The sequence below is a fragment of the Heterodontus francisci genome, chromosome 2, assembly GCF_036365525.1.
Source record: "Heterodontus francisci isolate sHetFra1 chromosome 2, sHetFra1.hap1, whole genome shotgun sequence".
Taxonomy (NCBI): Eukaryota; Metazoa; Chordata; class Chondrichthyes; order Heterodontiformes; family Heterodontidae; genus Heterodontus; species Heterodontus francisci.
Window position 1 is genome coordinate 123,300,841 of NC_090372.1, and position 21,983 is coordinate 123,322,823.

General features: G+C 39.6%; 2 protein-coding genes across 5 annotated transcripts in view; one reads left to right on the forward strand and one right to left on the reverse strand.

Annotated features, from left to right (window-relative positions):
• Positions 1 to 1,915: 1,915 nt before the first annotated feature.
• On the forward strand, positions 1,916 to 20,434 carry bag1 (BCL2 associated athanogene 1). The gene is made up of 7 exons (XM_068010199.1): positions 1,916 to 1,998; positions 2,817 to 2,945; positions 7,023 to 7,105; positions 8,270 to 8,383; positions 10,542 to 10,649; positions 12,301 to 12,363; positions 19,947 to 20,434. The coding sequence occupies exons 1-7, from the start codon at positions 1,962 to 1,964 to the stop codon at positions 20,034 to 20,036; spliced, it is 624 nt and encodes a 207-aa protein (XP_067866300.1). The 5' UTR covers positions 1,916 to 1,961; the 3' UTR covers positions 20,037 to 20,434.
• fastkd3 (FAST kinase domains 3) overlaps positions 18,808 to 21,983 on the reverse strand; it is a 32,829-nt gene continuing 29,653 nt past the window's right edge. For all 4 annotated transcript variants that reach the window (XM_068010151.1, XM_068010181.1, XM_068010172.1 and 1 more), the window contains exon 7: positions 18,808 to 21,801. In XM_068010151.1, the coding sequence (XP_067866252.1) occupies positions 21,703 to 21,801 (99 nt within the window). In that variant the 3' untranslated portion in view covers positions 18,808 to 21,702. The remainder of the gene's footprint in view (positions 21,802 to 21,983) is intronic.

Genomic DNA, 21,983 nt, shown 5'->3' on the forward strand with positions numbered 1-21,983 from the left:
ATCCGCTCAGTCCGAAAGCGTGACCCTGAGCTTCCAGTTGCTCGCCATTTCAACACTCCCCTCTGCTCTCATGCTCACATCTCTGTCCTGGGATTGCTGCAGTGTTCCAGTGAACATCAACGCAAGCTCGAGGAACAGCATCTCATTTACTGATTAGGCACACTACAGCCTGCCGGACTGAACATTGAGTTCAATAATTTCAGAGCATGACGGGCCCCCCATTTTACTTTCGTTTTTAGTTATTTTTCTTCTTTCTTTTTTATATATTTTTTTGTTTATTTTATTTTATTTTCTCTTAGTTTGTTCAGTTTGCCTACCCACTGTTTTTTTTTCATGTTTGTGCTTGTGGCTGTTCAGTTTTCAGTCAATTAACACCCTATCTGTACTAATACTTTGTCTTTCAACACACCATTAACATATTGTTTGCCTTTGCTCCATGACCTTCTGGTCAGTTATTTTCTGTGACTTTGTCCTACCTACACCTTCTCCTTTGTTATCTCCAGCCCCACTCCCACTTTACTTGCTTAAAATCTTTGACATTTCGAATATCTGCTAGTTCTGAAGAAGGGTCACTGAACTGACATGTTAACTCTGCTTCTCTCGCCACAGATGCTGCCAGACCTGCTGAATATTTCCAGCATTTCTTGTTTTTATTTCAAGTTTCTAGCATCTGCAGTATTTTGCTTTTATTTTAATTTTTTTTCTGACTGCTTTACAGAATTGGGATGTAGAACTTGAGATTGTTGAGAGGGTGGGACAGAGGGATTTATGGACGAGGATAAAGATTATAATTTTAAAACCATTAGGGGATATGGAACCAAAGTAAGTCAGTGAGGGGTAGTTCTTAGTACAGAACACAGTACAGGCTCATTTTTGGATCAGTTGCAATTCATGGAGGGGGAGACCAGCAAAACAGGATTGGAGCAAAAGAGTCTGGAGGTGGCAAAACATGAGCCGGGGTTTCAGCAGCAGAGATTAGTATTGTTGAAAATGTGGTCTCCAGGGATCATATGTAGGTCTTTAGTTCCTTTTAGGGCAAGATGGGATATCATTGTTTTGTAGGGTCTCGTTCAGTGCGACTGACCAGGCAAGTATTTAATATCATTTAATGGTTTAACTTGTCTTAAAATTAACTAATGAAGTGTATAAAGTACTACACATAATTTCCATTCTTACTCTTCGTTAGTTTATAATGCAGTCAAGGCATTACTGGTCATTCCATCGGTTTCCCATTATATATTGCGGTTAAATATAAAGAAAATATTTTAACGTATGACGGATTACATTAATTTCTGCTTTTTGATAACTAATTTTGTTTCTGTTATGCTACCACATGTTTTTTGGTGAAGCAGAGCAAGCTGTCCTGCATGGACCCAGTGTCAATGATGCTCCTTGGTTTGTGTAAACAGAGGAATGTTTCTATTGGGGAAGAGGTCGTTTCACTGTCTGTCCTCGGACTGAGTCTGGTCGCTTTGCTTCCTAACTGGCACCAGTTAGCCTCAAACAAAAATAAAAACAGAAAATACTGCAAACACTCAGCAGGTCTGGCAGCATAGATGGTGAGGGAAGAACAGTTGGTCACCGAACTGAAACGTGAACTCTATTTCTCTCCCCACGCATGCTGCCAGACTTGCTGAGCGTTTTCAGCATTTTGTGTTTTTATTTGATTTCAGCATTCAAAGTATTTTGCTTTTGCAGCCTCAAACGAAATCTCAACTCCATTTCAGGCAAATTTACAAAATACAATCCGGAGGCTCAGTTCCATTACTCGAGCTAACAGTTTTACATTATTTTTTTATTTACAGAATTCCCCACCTTCAAGACCAGGCTCCTCCCACACATTGATTGCCCCGCACAAAGATGGCGCCCGATGCAATTCTCTTTCACGTCCGCGCCGCCGACCATTTCCGCTGCGGAGCGGAAGTTGAGTGTACCGGTGGTGGAGTAAGCGGGTTGCAGCGATGGCTGGCGACACGGTGGGACTCATACTGATGCACGGTAATGGCTGGGTAACCAGGGTCTGCTGCTTCCGTCAGATTGGAAGCAATAGTGGCTTTCAGCCGTCGGATGACTATGCTGTTGCCGTCGGGGGGTTGTTGCGGTTTTCCTCACCAACATTTAGCACAAGGGGCAGGAGGCGGGCGTGACCCCCGGCTATCGATGCACAGCCTGGGCACTGACTGAGCCCATCCGGTTAACGGCCGCGAAATGGGTTGGATTTAGTCCTTTTGCAGCCGATCCGGTCGGTGCAATGCAATGAATCTGCATTTGCAGCGATTGAGGGGCAGATTAACCTCTGATAAATCTGTTCACGGAATTTAAGGTGTGTAGGTGATATTAATGATATCTGAATAAGTGGTTGGAATATACTGCCTGCGATTGTGGTGGCGGCAGATACATTTGTGGCTTTAACAAGGGAATTGAATAATTATCTGTAGAGAAAATAAATTACAGGTCTACGGGGAAAGGGTGGGGGGCGGTGGAGAATGGAACTAGCTGAGTTGCTGTTACAGAGAGCTGGCACGAACATGAAGGGTGGAGTGGTCTCCCGTGTTGTAACCATTCTATGAAAAGTATGCACTTTTATAGTGCATAAGCAATTGTGGTGTAAGAATACGGGGACGTTTATGTATAGAGGAAAAACAGTTCGAGTCAAAAGGCATCTCAGTGCATGCTGTGTGCTATAAGTAAACTGAATACAAATTGTATATCTGCTTATATATATTATGCAGTATGCTTTTTCAAAAAACAGTGCAATGTAATAAGGAACAGGATAAAAAGATGTTTACTTATCTGGGTTTGTATTTCATTCTCAGGCAGTTCAAAACACAAGATTGAAATTTCTGCAGAACAGGAAGGCTGTGAGCCTACATTGCAGGACATGGCAACAGTTATTGCTCAAGTTACTGGGGTACCCCAGCAACTACAGAAATTAATCTTTAAAGGTATACATTTTGTACTGGTAGAATGGGCAATATGAAATAATTTGCCTTAATCCTTTGTATGGCAGTTTTTTGTCCTGTGTACTTAAAAGTTGGGTTCATCTGAAACTTAGTGATAAGCTGTCTAAACAAAACTTGTCCAAGTATTGTCATAGGTACTTCAATCATTTTGAGAATGAAATAACATTTCTGTGCTTAAATGTAAAACAAAATAGTTTTGTACTTTATTGGACAAAAACAGCCCTCTGGATGTTGTGGCTTAGCAAAATATTCTTTCATAATCAGGACCAGAGTTTGAATGCAGACTTCACGGTTGGGATGAAATTCTCTTAATGTCTACCTTGGTTCGGAGGCTCTTACATTTTGATCTCCAGCATTTTTAATGTAACTTCTAGTGATGTGGTTTAGTACAAAACTACTTTGGTGACATTGTTCAGATTAGTTAGTATGGTAAATGGCAGGAATTGGACTAGTGCATGGTGACGCTGTCAAAAAGTGGCCTTGAAATACAAAAATTCCAAAAACTTGAGATGGTCTGTAAATTTGTTGCATTGCTGTAACTGTTATATAACCCTAACAGGTGAAAGTTTTTACTATTTTATTGGGTATAATTGAACGCTATCTCTCCTCTCTAAGAATTCGATAATGGTTGGGACTGTACAGAGCAGAATACTCTGTATATATTGAGATAAAAATATAACTATAATACATAAAATTACAGGGAGGGACTAGCAAGGCCATTTTACCTGTCTTAATTGTCTTTCCAGAAGGAACCCATAGTTATCTGTCAATGCATTCAGTTGACTGTGGGTTTCTTTGCTTCCTCTCTGCTACCCATTTGTTGATCACACTTTGTGTGACTGACCTCTTGACTTCAGTACTGTGTTTGTCTTTGAGTTTGTGTTAATTTGCCTTACTGGTATAGTTTAATATGGAGTAATGTGCTGGATTTACTTTTTCCATACCATGTCTATGGCTATGTTGCCTCATATGAAGCCAAAAGGCCCAAGTTTTTCCACTTTCCTCATAATTCAGATCTGTGACTGTAGAGAATAATTTCAAGGTGGTTCTATGAACTGTCACCAGAATTTGAATGTCACAATGACCCAACAGTAGAGACAGTTCGTAATAAACTAGATTGGCTATGCTCGAGGTGCAGACTTCCCATATGCTATAGTTTTAGCCTTGAATTCATCGAGTTGTACTGTATGGTTATAATCTGCTCAACATTTTATTTTGTTGAGTGTTCTGAAATAATTAGTTATGTTAACCACCATCTATTAATAACCTTTGATCTCATTTAACTTAATCTAAGGCAGTTTCAGCACCATTCATGGAGTAAGACATTTTCTGTTCCTATGTGAACTAATTTGCAATTGTAGCTATTAAATTTCACCTTCACCTGATCTGCCCACTTACATCTTTTATAAAATTCCTTTTCTTTTTAAATATCCAGTTTAAAAAAAAATTGGGAAGACTGAATGCATTGTTTTTGGTCCCTACTGCAAACTCCATTCCTTAGTTATTGACACCATCCCTCTCCCTGGCAACAATCTCAGAATAAACCAGTACGTTCACAATCTTGGTGTCATAAAGATGAGCTACTGACCATGTATTCAGGCCAACACAAAGACTATATATTTCCACCTCTGTAACATCGCCTGACTTCGCTCCTCTCTTTGCTGAAACCCTTATTCTTGCCTTTGTCACCTCTAGATTTGACTATTCCAATGCACCCTTGGCTGGTTTCCCACATTCTACCCTCCGTAAACTTGTGTTAATCCAAAACTCTGCTCCCCATGTTTTAACTTGCTCCAAGTCCCATTCACATATCATCCCTGTGCTCGCCGAGCTATGTTGACCTACCTGGTCAAGCAAAGTCTCCTTTTTAAAATTCTTGTCCTTGTTTTCAAATTGCTCCATGGCCTCGCCCCTCCCTATTTCTGTAATCTCCTCCAACCCCACAAGCCTCTGAGATATCTGTGCTCATCTAATTCTGGCCTCTTGAGCATCTCTGATTTTAATTGCTCTACTATTGGTGGATGCACCTTAGCTGCCTGGGCCCTAAGTTCTGGAATTCCATCCCTATATCTCGCTGCCTCTGCTTCACTTTCTGCCTTTAAGACATTCCCCAAAACCTACCATTTGACCAAGCGTTTGATCATGTGGCCAGTACCCTTATGTGGCTCGGTGTGATATTTTGTTTAATAATGATCCTGTAATGCATCTTGGGACATTTTATTACCTTATAGGTATTATATAAATAAAAGTTGTTTTTTAGGTCCTTGGCTGTCTATTCTAATGCGATTGCCCCTCCAGTTTGATTTTGCCAATGGATTTGACCAGTTGCTGAATTCCAGTGGTTCTTGTAAATTAGAAACTGTTGCTGTCCATACATTGATCTCTGGGGAACCTCACTGGGCTCTCTCACCCTTCCATTACTGCCAAGGCAGCTGTTGCTTTGTACCCTTCAGAGATGCTGTTCATCATCCTCAAATAATACTTTGAGTCCCCATCTCTTTTAAGTTCAAGCAGCAGCTGTAGTAACATGTTATAATGCATATGTATTCAAAAACTATATTTATTCAATTACTCTATATGATAACCTCTTAGAAACTTAAATGTGCCTTTCTTTGCCTAGATGTGACTTCAGTCCCAAGCTACATGGGTGATTCTTAAAAATCTATTCCTTTTCCACAAACAGCATGATTTAGAATTGCTATTAGTTTTGTAATTAAATGGGTTAAAGATGCTTCAGTGAAGTCTGAAGACTCTGACTGTCCAACAGTCACTAAGTTATGGTTTATAATTTTGTATTTAAAGACAATTTCTTCAGAATTTAGCAGAAAAAGAAAGGTTCTAAATTCCTGTCATCATAAACTTGGAATTGTAGATGGTACAGGAACACTGAATTAAGTGTAAAAACAGCCATAGGAGATTATTTGGACAGACAAAGTAAATGATCCATCCAGTTCTGTACTGAATGGAGGAGGATACTCATCAACTCAATTTTGAAGTCTATTCTCTGTCAGAGCAAAAATACATTTAGGCACTCACTGCTTGCCTACAAACTCTGTCCTGCCAACTTACACACTCGCGTCTGATTTAACTGATTTTTAAGTATTAGTGTTTCAATTAAACAGAGCATCTCTAAATGCTCCTACTCAATATGCTGTATCATGGTACATGAGAGGTCCAGTGACTCTCCTTCCATTTTAATGGAGAAGTGAAGAATACCACTTTGTAGCTATCCCTCACAGCATACTTGAGTGCAACGTACCTGGTATATCTATTCATATGACTGGGGAAGCAGTTATAGTTCGTCATCAAACTATAACATTCCATTCAACAGCTGATGCAGCGTTAATGGTTGTGATGCCACCAAGACTGGAGATCTGGGGGCAAGGGGGGAAGACGGCAACCTTCACCTGCTCCTCCTATTGAAGTAAGTTTTCCAACTCAAACCTGCGAACAATGCTGTCAAGAAGGCAACCGAACCCTGGTCACTGGATTCCTGGTCCATGCGGTATAAACCCACTGGAGAATGTACCTGGTGAGACCTTGCAATGCGTGGAATGCCACTTTACAGTTCAAAGATATACTGTTTGAGGTATTCAACGTGTAAGGATTTTCAGCTGAGATCTATGAAATCTTTTTAGACTTGTTTTTTTATTTGTCATTGGGATTTTGGTAACACTGATAGGCCAGCATTTATTGTCCATCCCTAATTAACCTGAGATTATTAAGAATCACGCATGTAATATGGGACTGAAGTTACATGTAGGTCAGATCATGTAGGAATGGCAGGTTTCCTTCTCTGAAGCACATTGGTGAGCCAGTTGGGTTTTTGTGACAGCTTACAATTTCTGATGCTAGTCCACAAATTGACATTTTTTTTAAAATTCCATTTTATAACTTGCCATGGTGGGATTTGAACTTGCAACCCCTGAGTTGCTAGTGCAGGCTGCCAAAAGCCATTAGACACTTCAGACACTGCATACGTCAGTTCAATTATATTGTTTCCCAAAAAGTATCAAAGTAACTAACAACTTTTTTTTTACTGTTTTCTGTGTTGTGTAGGTAAATCTCTGAAAGAGATGGAACAACCGTTGTCCGTTCTTGGTGTTAAAAATGGCTGTAAAATAATGATGATTGGTAAAAAGGTAAAATTCTATATTTTTCTGTTTGAAAGAATTCTTACAGCTAAATGTCTTAGAAAATCTTGTAAGATTTTCCATTTTGAGCTTTCCTCGTAGAATTTATATATTCCTTTTTTTAAATGTATAACTGTATTTCTGTTTTCTCCTTCCTTCACTGGGTTTTCCTAGGCCATGCACTATTTCCTCTGCCAGCAGAGCAGACAGATTACCTGCTTCAAGGCTTCTGTCACTCCATAAGGGGCATGAGGGTAATCTTGGGTGACTTGGCCTGTGGCATTGTCTCTTTTGTAGGGAAATGCCCAGCCTCTGCTCTGTATTTTGACGAAGTAAGTAATGTCCAATTCAATCCACGTTATTTCTTATATACAGTCACTGCAAGAATTTGTTAATGGTTAACGTCAGCTGGTACAACAAGCATAATGAATCTATATATAATAAAGATATTTCACTTATAACTTTACCATGGTTGATCTTTTTGGTAATCCAGCAGAATTTTAAATAATTGAAATTCTTTCAAACATTAATGTTTGTTTTGGTCAAAGAACAAATATCACAGTCAACTTTTTTTTTGAGAGTCATTAAAGGTTAAACATTCTGGCCTTGCCTCTTCCTACAAGTCTGGATATTTTAGAGAAACTTAATTTGTTAAAGTGTTAGGCTGGTTCAGTTGGTAGCATTTGCAGTGTTTTGATTTGTTTATTTTGTAGCACTCTTGCTTCTGAGTCAGAAGATTGTGTTGAGACCCCACTCCTGTGCATGAGCAAATTATTTGGGCTGACACTTCAAAGCAGTACTGAGGGCGTGTTACATTGTTGCAGTTACCATCCTTCAAACGAGATGTTAAACTGAGGTCCTGTTGCCTATTCTACTAGTTCAAAGGAACTTTTAGGATACATTTAGAAGAGTAGGGAATTCTTTTGGCAGTGCCCTGCCCGACATTTCTTTCACCAACATTACCAAAGACACATGTACTGGTTGTTTATTTTATTTCTGATTATAGTGTGTGCAAAGTGGCTGCTACTTTTGCCTACAAAACAGTTATTTCAAAAGTAATTTGTTCTGTATGTAATGCTTTGAGAAGTGTGATAAAGCAAGTTTTTCTTCCCCCACCCCAAGTCCTTTCTGAACCAAACTATCCTGATTTGATTGTTTTCTCTCCACTTACAGAACAGTCCTGAGGAGGAAGCTGAATTAAAGAAGTTAAAGGAACTGGAAACATCTACAGACCAGTTATCTCATAAACTGGAAGAAATTAATGCAGAGCTGACAGGCATTCAGAAAGTGAGTTTTTTAAAAATTTGCCTTTTAAAATACTCTCTTGTTGCGATCCTTGCAAATGCGCCCTCACCCCTCCACTCGAAAATAGCTAGATTTCTGTGCTGGGAGGGATTGTGCAGATAGAACTCTGGTGATACCCACTTCTCTGGAAACACTTTCTCCCATATTTGGCTCACTGGCAGGGGTGTGAAGTTTTCCTTCCTTTCGGGCGCAGCAGAGTACTCTGACTGTAATGCCTCTTGTGCGTATCCTAGTACACGGATCGTAAACTGAATAAACTTCTGGTAGTGTTTGGATATATATTGTCAATTGGCTTTGGGACTCCAAATCTCATGAGAGTGCAGTCATGAGAAAGTTCAGACATCTATATCATTGGGGCACTCATTGAATATTATGTTGAGTGATACTTTTGATTGCCATGCTTAATATGTTATGAGGGTTTCCATTTTTTGTTAAAACTTGAATTTGTATTTTAAAAAGTGAAAAGGATTTCATGGATGCTGGAATCTTGAAGAAACTGAACTTTGGGTGTTTTCCTTAAAAGGAAGGTCAACAGAAGTTTGACCAATATACAGATCTTACTAGAAAGCATCTGTTTGCAAATAACCCAGCAGGAGGTTTGTGCTTGTGACTCTGAAAAGGATGTTTACAAGGGAATGACAAACCAAGATTTGTGGTTGTCATATGACTTGCCTCTGGAAAGGTTTTAATTTCATTTTGAACTGTTAAAAAGCTAGTTGGTGTTTGGCCTGTTTAAAAAAAAAAAGAGTTGCTGTGTGCCTGCCAGGAGAAGACAGCTGATATTGCTCTCTCTTTGAAGAATCCCTGCATCTTTAAAGAATTCCTGCATCAAGTTGTACTGTTGCCTCCTGTATTTGAAGAAGACCTGCATGTTTGCAGAAACCATGCATCTTTGAGGGAACTTTGCATTGAATGTGTGAGAATTGAAACCTTTGTTGCCGCACACCTGATGAAAGACCTCTGTGAAGCCTTCTGTGCTGAATCTTTTTAAAAGCCTACCCAAACAGATCATCAACATTGCCTGGAAAGAATTGTTCCAGGAAGATTCCCTTTGACAGCTGCCTATTTGCCTTTGGGACACCTCGCCAAAACAAAGGACTTCCATACCTTTTCAGTCTGTTTTTTTTTTTACTTCCTTCTGTTTCTTTGTAACAGCTGTAAACAAAAATCCCTTTTTTCCCCAGTTAACCAGTTGTGTATGTGAGTGTGAGGGCTAAGATAACAATAAGGGGCTTTAACATTTCAGTTCGCGTGAATGTTTACTTTATTATTGGTTAAGACTTGGAGTATAATAAATGGATAATTTTGTTTATTAAAGAAACCTGGCTGGTGTGCTTTATTCTGGGGAAAACTAGTGTATCTGATTGACGGTTTCATTAACTGGGAAGATTTAAATATATGTTGTGACCTGTGGAGAAGTGGAACTGAATTAACAGTGCACTCCTCCTGTCTCGGTCGTAACAAATAGCCTTTTCTGTTTCGGGTATCTTATTGATTGTTTCAGAAAAGTGACAATGAATTTTATCTCCCGTAATAGTTCAGTACAGATATAAGACCCAGGTTAATCTTGATGTTGGGGGAATTGCACATGGCTTCAATCCCCTGTCTGGGTAAATGTATGAGTGCTGGTGAGGACTGGATTGGACTCAGCTGTTAGCCTCGATGGTGAAATAACATGCCAACATTTATGATCTAGACGCATGAAGAATGACCACTTGGATAAGGTGCCTACCTCAGTGTAAATGAGGGGAGGAGAATGAATCTTTAAACAAAACTAGGTTACTGTATTTATGCTAAAGTACTAGAGGGAAAAATGTGGATGATACTGTATTTTTATTTGAAGGGAATGCTTGATGACATTGACTTTTTTTCATTCAATGTTTGAAGTTCTGGATTAACTATATAGGTACTATAATTGCACTAAAACCACATGAAATCTTTTTACATCATTATATTTTACATGTATTAGGGGGTCAATAATTTTGATGAAGTATTACAGATTTGGATTTTACAGATTAGCATTTTTGGTAGTTCCCTGAAGTGGTAAGCATTTTAGTTTAACTTGCGATATCGGATATGTGGAATGTGATGTTCTTGGATAAGTGAATTTTGAACTGAGACTTTGTTTCTCATCATCCAGGGGTTCCTAGCCCAGGATCTTCAATCTGCTGCATTAAGCAAGTTAGAAAAGAAAGTGAAGAGCACATCTGAACAGTGTATGAAGTTCCTTGAACAGATTGATGCTATGGTGGGTGAGAAAATGACAGACATCTCAACTGATTATAATTGTAATATCCATATTATTGCTGTTTCTTGTGGTTAGCTAAAAAATTTGAGTCTTTTCTCATTAGTCAGCAATAACAGTTTGAATTTTAATGTTTTCTATTTCTGTAAGAAATTTAGCTCAACCTTTTGATAACATCTTATTTCAAAATTCTGTTTTTTTTCAAAAAAGGTCAATCCAGAACTTCTGTACAACTTTTTGAAGCACCTGCATATTGATTAAAATTTTTGAACTGAAATTATCAGCTATGAACAGAAACCCATAACAAATTTGAATCAAAAACACGATACAGAAAATACATTTTTGAAAAATATTAAATCATGTAGCTTTATAAAACAGCCAACATATTTGAACTATTGGGCTGTAATCAGCTGTTAATGCACTGAGATTTTTTGTAATTTATTTTTGATGTGTATATCAAATTCCTGTTTCTCCTATTTTAAAACAAAGTGAAATGAAAATTCCACAAGGATGTAAATGAGTGCAGGTCTGATGTGTAGTTCAGTAGCATTTGTCTGTTTAAATATGGTTCATACCATTTTCCAAGCCACCTTTTTTATTTCATTGGAGATAATTCAACAATTGAAAACATATGGCATGTGAGGGAAGCACAAGAACCACTCTCAATCCATGTATTAGTTTAATTTTGCAGGTCCATGTGAAAACTTTAATTGTGTAGTACAAACCTGGTTTGGATCTGTCAAAGCACAGTAAGTTGTGTAGATAGGAGCAGGAAGTTATAAAGGGACATAGACAAAGTGCGTGGCCAAAACTGGCAGATTTAGTGCAATGTGGGGAAGTGTAAGGTTTGGATCCGTGAAAGGCAAATCAAATGTATTCTTAATGGTGAGAAATAGGACCTGTAGAGGAACAAAGTATTTGAGTGTCCATGTACACAGGTCACGAAAAGCTAATGAACAGGTACAAAAAGTAATTAAAAAGGCTAATGGAATGTTAGTCTTTATCTGAAGAGGGCTGGAATTCAAAAAGGAAGAAGTGATTCTTCAGTTAAAGAAAAAGTCATCCTTCAGGGTACTTCTTGCAATAAAGTGATTGCAATGAATCCTGTCATTTAACTTTAGTTAACTGATGTAGAAATATCAAATTGAATTTATATATCAATACAGAATTTGCCTCAATAGTATATTCAGCAGGAAATGAGATGTTTACTTTCCAAGTGTGATCTTAGATATAATTGTAATTTTTGTTTGTATTTAAACTAAACAGAGCATGCTTATTACTCAACAAACTCAAAACTGGAGTTTTCTTGGAAAACATGAAACTGATGGTTAAAACTACTCATCATTTACAATGAACACATTGAGAAAAAGATCTTTTTGAAGCATGTTGGGCAGAAACCTTCAGTTTTATACTTCTCTAAGTGCAATGAATGCTACTTTGGCTCCTGTTGCAGCTAGTATTGAGTGAATCTGAAGTGTGAAGGAAGACCCATTTGATAAATTTTGGAACATAATCTTTAGCCACCATGATAAGGCTGCCTATCCAACTGATTATCCCTTCTGTTTCATGAAATTCCAAATGAAGTTTAAGTGAAACAGCTTTATGCAGTTTATACCATTTCTTACAAATAAAATATTTTAAATTTATTTTCAAGAGTTTGCCTGATGACTTTAATGACTGCAGACATAGGAGGAAAGGTCTAGTAAAGAACATACAGGTGAGTCTCTTTCTTCTTACATTTTGGAAATTTGAGATATCTTTCTCCAACAATAGGGGGCGGCGCAGTGGTTAGCACCGCAGCCTCCCAGCTCCAGCGACCCGGGTTCAATTCTGGGTACTGCCTGTGTGGAGTTTGCAAGTTCTCCCTGTGTCTGCGTGGGTTTTCTCCGGGTGCTCCATTTTCCTCCCACAAGCCAAAAGACTTGCAGGTTGGTAGGTAAATTGGCCATTATAAATTGCCTCTAGTATAGGTAGGTGGTAGGGAAATATAGGGACAGGTGAGGATGTGGTAGGAAAGTGGGATTAGTGTAGCATTAGTATAAATGGGTGGTTGATGGTCGGCACAGACTCGGTGGGCCGAAGGGCCTGTTTCAATGCTGTATCTCTAAACAAACATAAACGATATGCTACCAGGTTGCGTTGCACATTACTTTGTTCAGAAAGTGCTACTCTGAATTCACAATTTCATTTATAAGTGATATGTATAAACAGACTGGAAACATCCAAAGGAGTAGTTCCAGGAATATCTGTTTACTTCCATCATCTGCAGTATTTTGCTTTTGTTGTATGACTTGTATTGTCAAACAGGATGTCCAAGCCAATGCAGAGCATCTGTCAGTATACCAATAAAATGTTGAGCTACACAGCAGAACAGTAGAGGAAATAGTGATTGAACTGTACAGTGCCATGGTCAGCCCATGTCTAATCTTGCTTATGTGTCCAGCTTTGGTCACTGTCTCCTTTGTTTATCAATCAGCTGCTGGGGTCAGTGTGGAGAAAAGCTATGAGGCTGATCCCTAATGTGAAATGTCTAAGGTACAAGGAAGGACTAGAGAAGTTTGCAGTTTTTCAGCATGTAAAAGAGGCATCGGAGAGGTGATCTTGAGTTGGATAAAATAGTTAAGGAAATGGGAAAAATGAAGTCTGGAATATTAATGGGAAGTATACAGTAAATGGCAGAACCCTTAGGAGTATTGACAGGCAGAGAGATCTGGGCGTACAGGTCCACAGGTCACTGAAAGTGGCAACGCAGGTGGATAAGGTAGTCAAGAAGGCATACGGCATGCTTGCCTTCATCGGTCGGGGCATAGAGTATAAAAATTGGCAAGTCATGTTGCAGCTGTACAGAACCTTAGTTAGGCCACACTTAGAATATTGCGTGCAATTCTGGTCGCCACACTACCAGAAGGACGTGGAGGCTTTGGAGAGGGTACAGAGGAGGTTTACCAGGATGTTGCCTAGTCTGGAGGGCATTAGCTATGAGGAGAGGTTGGATAAACTCGGATTGTTTTCACTGGAACGACAGAAGTGGAATGGCGACATGATAGAGGTTTACAAAGTTATGAGCGGCATGGACAGAGTGGATAGTCGGAAGCTTTTTCCCAGAGTGGAAGAGTCAGTTACTAGGGGACATAGGTTTACGGTGAGAGGGGCAAAGTTCAGAGGGGATGTGCGAGGCACGTTCTTTACACTGAGGGTGGTGAGTGCCTGGAACTTGCTGCCGGGGGAGGTGGTGGAAGCAGGTACGATAGCGACGTTTAAGAGGCATCTTGACAAATACATGAATAGGATGGGAATAGAGGGATACGGTCCCCAGAAGTGAAGAAGGTTTTAGTTTAGGCAGGCATCAAGATCGGCGCAGGCTTGGAGGGCCAAATGGCCTGTTCCTGTGCTGTACTGTTCTTCTTTGTACTCCAAATTATAGAATGCTTACAGCACTGAAGGGGGCCATTTGGCCCATTATGGCTATGCTGGCTGTCTGCAAGAGCAACTTGCCCAGTCCCACTCCCCTGCTTTTTCCCCGTACCCCTGGAAATTTTCTGTTCAGATAATTATCCAAATCTCTTTACAAAGCCATGATTGAATCTGCCTCCATCACACTCAGACAGTGCTTTCCAGATCCTAACCACTGGCTGCATTTAAAAAAAAAAAAAAAAATTTCCTCCTGTCGCCATCACTTTTGTCAGTCACCTTAAATTTGCACTCTCCGGTTCTCTATTCTTCTGCCAATGGGAACAGTTTCTCCCTGTCTACTCTGTCCACACCTCTCAGGATTTTGAACATTTCTGTCAGATCTCCCCTCAACCTTCTCTTCTCCAAGGAGCACAGCCCCAGCTTTGCCAAATTATCACGTCACTGAAGTTCCTCATCCCAGGAGCCATTCTCGTGAAACTTTTCTGCAGCCAGTCTAATGCCTTCACATCCTTCCTAAAATGTGGTGCCTAGAAGTGGACACAGTACTCCAGTTGAGGCCGAGTGTTTTATACAGATTTATCATAACTTCCTTACTTTTCTACTCTTTGTCCCTATTCATAAAGCCCAGGATCTCCTATGCTTTCTCAAGCTGTCCTGTTCTGATTTTCTGATTTGTGCATATACCCCCAGAACTCTCTGCTCCTGCTCCCCCTTTAGAATTGTACACTTTATATTGCCCCTCCTCATTCTTCCTACCAAAATGTATCGCTTCACACTTCTTTGCAACTTGTCCACCATTCCACCAGCCTCTCTATATTCTTGAGGTTTATTACTATACTTCTCACAGGTCAATACTTCCAAGTTTTGTGTCGTCGCACAAATTTTGAAATTGAGCCCTGTGCTGCCAAATCTAGGTCATTATTCAAGAAAAGCAGAATTCCTAACACTGATCCCTGGGGAACCCCACTATATACCTTCCTCCAGTCTGAAAAACAACCATTAACCCTTACTCTCTTTCTTATCACTCAGCCAATTTTGTATCCAGGCTGTTACTGTCCCTTTTATCCCTTGGGCTCTAATTTTGCTGACAAGCCTGTTTTATGGCACTTTGTCAATGTATTTTGGAAGCCTGTGTACACCACATGAACTGCATTACCCTCATCAACCCTCTCTGACACCTCATCAAAAAGCTCAAGCAAGTTATTAAACATGATTTGCCCTTGTATCCAAGCTGGCTTTCCTTAATTAATACGCATTTGTTCAAGTGACTATTAATTTTGTGTTGGATTATCGTTTCTAAATGTTTTTCCACCATCATGGTTAAACTGACTGCCTGGCCTGTCTGTAGTTGATGGGCTTGTCCTTGCACCCTTTTTTGAGCAAATGTGTAACATTTGCAATTCTCCAGTCCTCTGGCACCACCCCTGTATCTAATGAGGATTGGAAGATTATGGCAATGCCTCCACATTTTCCACTTTTACTTCCCTCCGTATTCTTGGATGTATCTCATCTGGTGCTGGTGACTTATCAACTTTAAGTACAGCCAACCTATCTAATACCTCCTCTTTATCAATTTTTAGCCCATCCAGTTTCTGAACTATCTCCTCTTTCACTATGACTTGGGCAGCAGCATCTTCATTGGTAAAGACAAAGTACTCATTTAATACCTCAGCCCCTGCCTCCATGTGTAAATCGCCTTTTAGGTCCTTAGTCGGCCCCGCTCCTTTTGCTACCCTTTTACTATTTATATGCCTGTAGAAGACTTATGAGTTCCCTTTTTTGTTCGCTGCCAGTTTCTTCTCATACACTCTCTTGGCTTCTCTTTCTTGTTTTTTCACTTCCCCTCTGAACCTTCTATATTCAGCCAGGTTCTCAATTGTATTATCCACCTGACATTTGTCAAATGCACCCTTTTTCAGCTTCATCTAACTATATCTCTTTCGTCAGCCAGGGATCGTGGCTTTGTTTGTCCTACCTTTCCCCTTCATGGAATGTACCTCCAAACTATCTCCTCTTTAATGGCTGTCCATTGTTGCATTACAGTTTTGCCTGCAAATCTTTGATTCCAATTTACCTATTTTCTGTTCTCACCCCATTGAAGCTGGCCCTCCCCCAATCAATTATTACTATTCCGGATTGCTCCTTTTGTCCTTTTCCATAGCCAACCTTATGATTCTATGATCACTGTCCCCTAGTGGTTCCCTATTAACAGTTGATCCACTTGACCCACTTCCTTCCTTATTGGACTGGAAACAAATTGATGTTGAAAATTCTCCTGAACACCCTCTAGAAACACTTTTTCCCCTCCCTCCCTTTTACACTATTACTATCCCAGTCTATATTAGGATAATTAAAGTCCCCCATTATAACTACTCTATAATTCTTGCACCTCTATGTAATTTCCTTTCAAATTTGTTCCTCTATAGCTTTCCTACACACCCAGCAATGTAATGGTACCTCTATTGTTTCTTAGCTCTAACCAAATAGATCCTGTCCTTGACCCTTCTAGGTCATGCCCCATCTCCAGCACTATAATGTTTTCAAAAATACTGCTACCCCTCCTACTTTCTTTCCTTCCCCATCTTTCCTGAACACCTTGTATCCAGGAATATTTTAGTACTCATTCCTGCCCTTTTTGAGCCAAGTCTCCATTATTGCAAGGGCATCATATTTCCACTCAGCTATCTGAGCCTGAAGCTTGCCAACCTTATTTACTTACCACAGTGCGTGTGTTCACATTCCTGCACAGTAAACCTAATTTAGATATTTTTACATTTCCTCTTACTTGGGTCCCACCTAATGCCTTAATATTTCCTACTTTAGTGCTCTCTGTCTCTCCCAATTCTCTGTGCACCTTGGTTTTCTTCTCTAATATTACCTCCTGATTTTCACATCCCTGCCAAGTTAATTAAAACCATCCCCAATGTCACCAGCAAATCACCCCACAAGGACATGGGTCCCAGCTCTGTTCAGGGGCAACCTGGTCCAGGTTCCATCTCCCCCAGAACCAGTCCCAGGAATATAAAGGCCTCCCTTCTGCAGCTATGCATTCATCTGGCCTATCCTACAATTTCTATACTTGTGCATAGTACTGGAAGTATTCCAGAGATTACTGCCTTTGTGGTCCTGCTTGCTCGTTTCTTTCTTGGCTCCCTAACTCTGCCTGCAGGACCTCATCCCTCTTTCTACCTATGTCATTGATACCGATATGGACCACGACTGCTGGCTGTTCACCCCCCCCACCCCTCAGTGCTCTGCAGCTGCTCACTGACATCCTTGACCCTGGCACCAAGGAGACAGCCTACCATCCTGGATTCACGTCTGCTTGTTCCTCAATTGAATCCCCAGTCAGTATTGCTTTTCCATACTTGCCCTTGCCCTCTTGTACAGCTAAGCCAGCTGTGGTGCCATGGACTAGGCTTTGGCTGCACACCCCAGAGGAACCATCACTATCACCATTATTCAGAACAGACTAGAGGTTGGAAGCACTATCTGCCTAGTCCTCCTTGACTGCCTGGCAGTCATCCATTCCCTCTCTGCCTGCATACCCTTGAGCTGCGGGGTGACCATATCGGTAAAGGTGCTATCCACGAGAATCTCATTCTCCCAGATGGCTGCAATGATGCCAACTGCTGCTCAAGCTTCGAAACCTGGAGTTCAAACTGCTGCAGATGACGACACTTCTGTGCATGTGGTTGTCCAGGACATGAGAATTGACCTTTAGTTCCCACGTGCCTCTTTGTCAGTATTAAATTTATGACTTAAGTACTCACCAGCTGCTCATCAATCAGCTGATGTTACTTTATTTTATTTGGAGGTTAACTGAAATGTTTTTTTACTTTAACTGTTATTGAAAAACCTTGGGTTTTAATTTTGAGTAGCGTTATTATTCCTTAACCCCCTAGATCTGATTGAGCACTGATTGATTTTTCTATTAATCATATAATTACAAAGCCAATTTTATAATTTATCAATAAAGTCTTGTAGTTGATTAATTTGTTAAATTAAAAGCTTACCAGGAAACTTGCCCCACGTGACTCCGAGTCGAGTGTTGTAACTTTACGATTTTCCCCCCTCCTGTTCAGACTCTCAGCTTGATCCTATCCAAGCCTTCTTAAAGGCTCCACTCTCCCGCTGTGCTTTGTTTCTCTGCTGGTGTTTCCTGTGCTGTTTTTAAAGGCTCCCCTCTCCCGCTGTGCTTTGCTGGTCAGTCAGAGTAAAGAAAGGGATGATTGGTTCAATCTTATAAAAGGTAAATTTAGGATGGAAATTAGGAAGTGCGTCAGTTTTTAACTGATGGAATGGACTTGTATAGTAGGGATTTTTAAAAAATGGGCATAATTTAAACAATTACATACTGGAATGGGTAGACTATAGCATCATTCTGGACGGCTGAACTAAGATAGGCCAAATGGCTTTCTTTGTTTGTATTTTTCTTCAGATTTTTGAAAGTTACACTTCTGATGAAGGATCACTGACCTGAAACCTTAACTCTGTTTCTCTCTCCACAGATGCTGTCAGACCTGCTGAGTATTTCCAGCATTTCTTGTTTTTACTTCAGATTTCCAGCATCTGCAGTATTTTGCTTTTAATTTACCAAAACCATACTGTGTATTACAAATGTAATTGGTATCTTATTTGATAGCTGAATGTACAATTTATCTTGGATTGTAACCACAACTTTCAACCTACAATATCACTATCAATATCACTGAAAAATTTGACAGAACAAAAAGTTACAAAACTTTATTGAAATATTTTTAGCAGCATATAATTTTTGAAAAATGTCAACACTTAACTAGGTTTTATGGCAAGGTTGCATTTTGAAACAAACATTTATAATTCAAACTATAAACAGTGGATGTTTCACTTCAATTTAGCCAATTTTGTTACCTGGAAGCAGGCATGTAAATGGTTTAGATGTAAATTCCCAATCACCAACATACATAATCAAATGGACTGGATATTTCAAATTTGATGCTGCATTTATGAGACTGGTAGCTGAAGTACCTGGTTTACATTTCCTGGCTGGAATTTCTAACTCCTGTGGCATCAGTGCACTCTGCATAAGCATGTAATCCTGGTGGTTGAGCTCAGTATTTTGAGTGTGTGGACAGCAACATCCACATTATTAACTGTAGGCAAGTTTAAAACAGGCCCAAGGGACTTTCGGCCCAATTTCATAGTGCACTATTACATTTTCATTTGGTGCCACAATAAGCAGAACTTATTTCTGCCCGTTTGTAACGAGCAGATAGTACTTGCAACCATGCCCTTGCTGTCAGGAAGGGGAGACAGCACACCAGGGTTACCCAGATATACCACTAGTTCTGCCCAGTTTGAAGCAAATGGTAAGTACTCACTGCCGTCTAGTTACACCTGTTGTACAATCTCTCCATTAGGGATGTGGCAGGTTAACAATGGAGAAGCCAGCAACTGAAATTCATTCACTGGTCACTTAAGCCAGATCTGACAGCATTTACCTTTCTCTGGGATTTTAAACTAGCACTTTGACCCTATTATGCAAATGACCCTGCTCCTAACATTTGGAATGTGGTCAGGAGCTGGGGCAGTCAGTGACCCACCCTGCTGCACTTTGTGGCAGACTGGGGCTCAGAATTTCTAGGATTATGTATTTAATCGACTAATTAGGATGAAGCAGTTTCACCCGAACTGAAATTGCTAGCATCCGGGGCTAAAAGAAAAAGGTGAATAATAAAGATTTTGTCTGACCTGCTACATTTCTGGCAACCAGAGGAAATTTTTTTTTTACCTTTTTAAATGAAAAAATCAAGTAGAATGATCCAGATGGCCTCCATCAAATGTATATGAACAACCTCTAAATATTCTAGTGAAGCATGAAATTTCTCCCTTTTTTGGCTGCAGACTTATTTGGCTCAGTGTGACGTCATTGAAACAAATATCTCACAGGAACTAGAAAAACTTCAATCAAAGAACCTCGCTCTTGCTGACTGAATTCACAGAAAATAACTGAGGATTATAAAAAGGAACCACCTGGTCCAGATTTTACTATTTAATCTGAAGAACTTTTAAGTTATTTACAAACTGGTGTAAATAATGATTTGGAGAGCAGGAAACTTTGTAATAAATGTAACCAACTTACTGCCTTTTAGGACAGTAATGTGTGTTTATTCTGAATTTCTCTCTATTGTCACTTCAAAAGGTTCTGTTATTACAGAGACACTGGGTTGTTTTAAAACACTTCGTGGTCACAAGTTCAAGTATTATTGGACATAATTGGCACTGAAGTAGAAACACATTGTTTTTTGTATTATAGCAGTATATTGTACTGCTCGTATGTGGTGGTCAGTCAAACTACAATCTGCATTTCCTTAATAAATTACTTCATTCCATTCATTTGTGTTTAACTTATTTAACAATCTTTGGTGATTTTCATGATTTAACTAAAAAAAAAGTCAGTCTACATAATTGAAAACATAGTATTATACAGTGACACTGCTGCATGTGGTGCTTATTCACTCTATAGAGGGAGTTGATGCTAGGCTGTTGTAACACACATCTTAGCAGCTATCTTAAAGTTGCAGAGGCCTGGCTAAGCCAACTCCCATTCTTTCTTGACTCGAGCTATATGGCCTAATATGGAGAAAGAGAAAATGATTTCATGCCAATGGGGGGAGGAAATTGATCAGTTTATGTTTAACACATCCAAAACTAACTGCACAAAATACTATGATAGGCATATATTTTTTTATTAAGAGATACAGCACTGAAACAGGCCCTTTGGCCCACCGAGTCAACCACCCATTTATATTAATCCTACATGAACCCCATATTCCCTATCACATCCCCACTATTCTCCTACCACCTACCTACACTAGGGCCAATTTACCTATCACCCTGCAAGTCTTTGGCTGTGGGAGGAAACCCACGCGGTCACAGGGAGAACTTGCAAACTCCGCACAGGCAGTACCCAGAACTGAACTCTGGTCACTGGAGCTGTGAGGCTGCGGTGCTAACCACTGCGCCGCCCAAAGAGACCAGAATTCCAAAGCCTTGAGAGAGGCAAGGACAAACACTCCGAGTCTGGCGCCTTAGACCACTAGGCCATCCTGACAGCTGGCTAATGAAATATAGCTAATGAAAAATTGGTATAATGTTCATTCAATGCTAAGCACTAATATTTGTAAGAAATTTCAATCAATGACATATGCAACTGTTTTCATGCATCTAGTGTAGCTAATCAGACAGCTCCTTTAGTATGAGAAATAGTATTAACCAGGCGTCAAAGCTGCTGTTGTGCACACCACAACCAAACCTGCTATTTTCAGCCTTGTGCTACCTCCTTTAGATTGTCCTATATTTGTTCTGCCCAAATCTGTCCAAAAACCCATAGTTAATAATCTGTGGATACAACAATATGCTTTACAAATAAGTACATTTAGTACTGAATTTACTTTACCCTTTGCATAATGAAATTTATAAAATACACAACTAATAGTATTTCAGAAGTTTAAAAAAATTGTGCATCTCCATTTTCAGTAGTTTTATTTATATAATATTCAAAAAACTAATGGTAAATATTGCCATAGGACTTCCACCATTGCATATTATCTACTGGTAATGTAGGTTTCCCAGATGGAAGTTAACTTTTTAAGCTTCTTCACCAAGCAAGTCTGTAGCTAAATGGAAAGATCATCTTGTGAAGGTATTCAACCATCTCCTCACTGCTCTGCAGTCTGTCAAATTCATAGAATGGAATCTGGATAAAACAAATTACAGGTTTTCACATTAGGCTTAAGGTTTAATAGATATGCAGGAATTCACATGCAGACACTAATTGTAATCACAGGTGGTCTATAAGATAGCTTTGAAGGTTCGAATTGGTGACAAAGTATTTTACAGCCATATATTCAAGTATGTATCCTAAATGTGTTTTTTCAT

What these genes read in the sequence shown, in the direction of transcription:
- bag1 (XM_068010199.1), top strand. Translation starts at nt 1,962, where the DNA reads ATGGCTGGCGACACGGTGGGACTCATACTGATGCACG. An exon ending in ACAGAAATTAATCTTTAAAG is followed by an intron (nt 2,946 to 7,022) that starts GTATACATTTTG and finishes TGTGTTGTGTAG; the next exon opens with GTAAATCTCTGAAAGAGATG. An exon ending in TTGAACAGATTGATGCTATG is followed by an intron (nt 10,650 to 12,300) that starts GTGGGTGAGAAA and finishes TTTATTTTCAAG; the next exon opens with AGTTTGCCTGATGACTTTAA.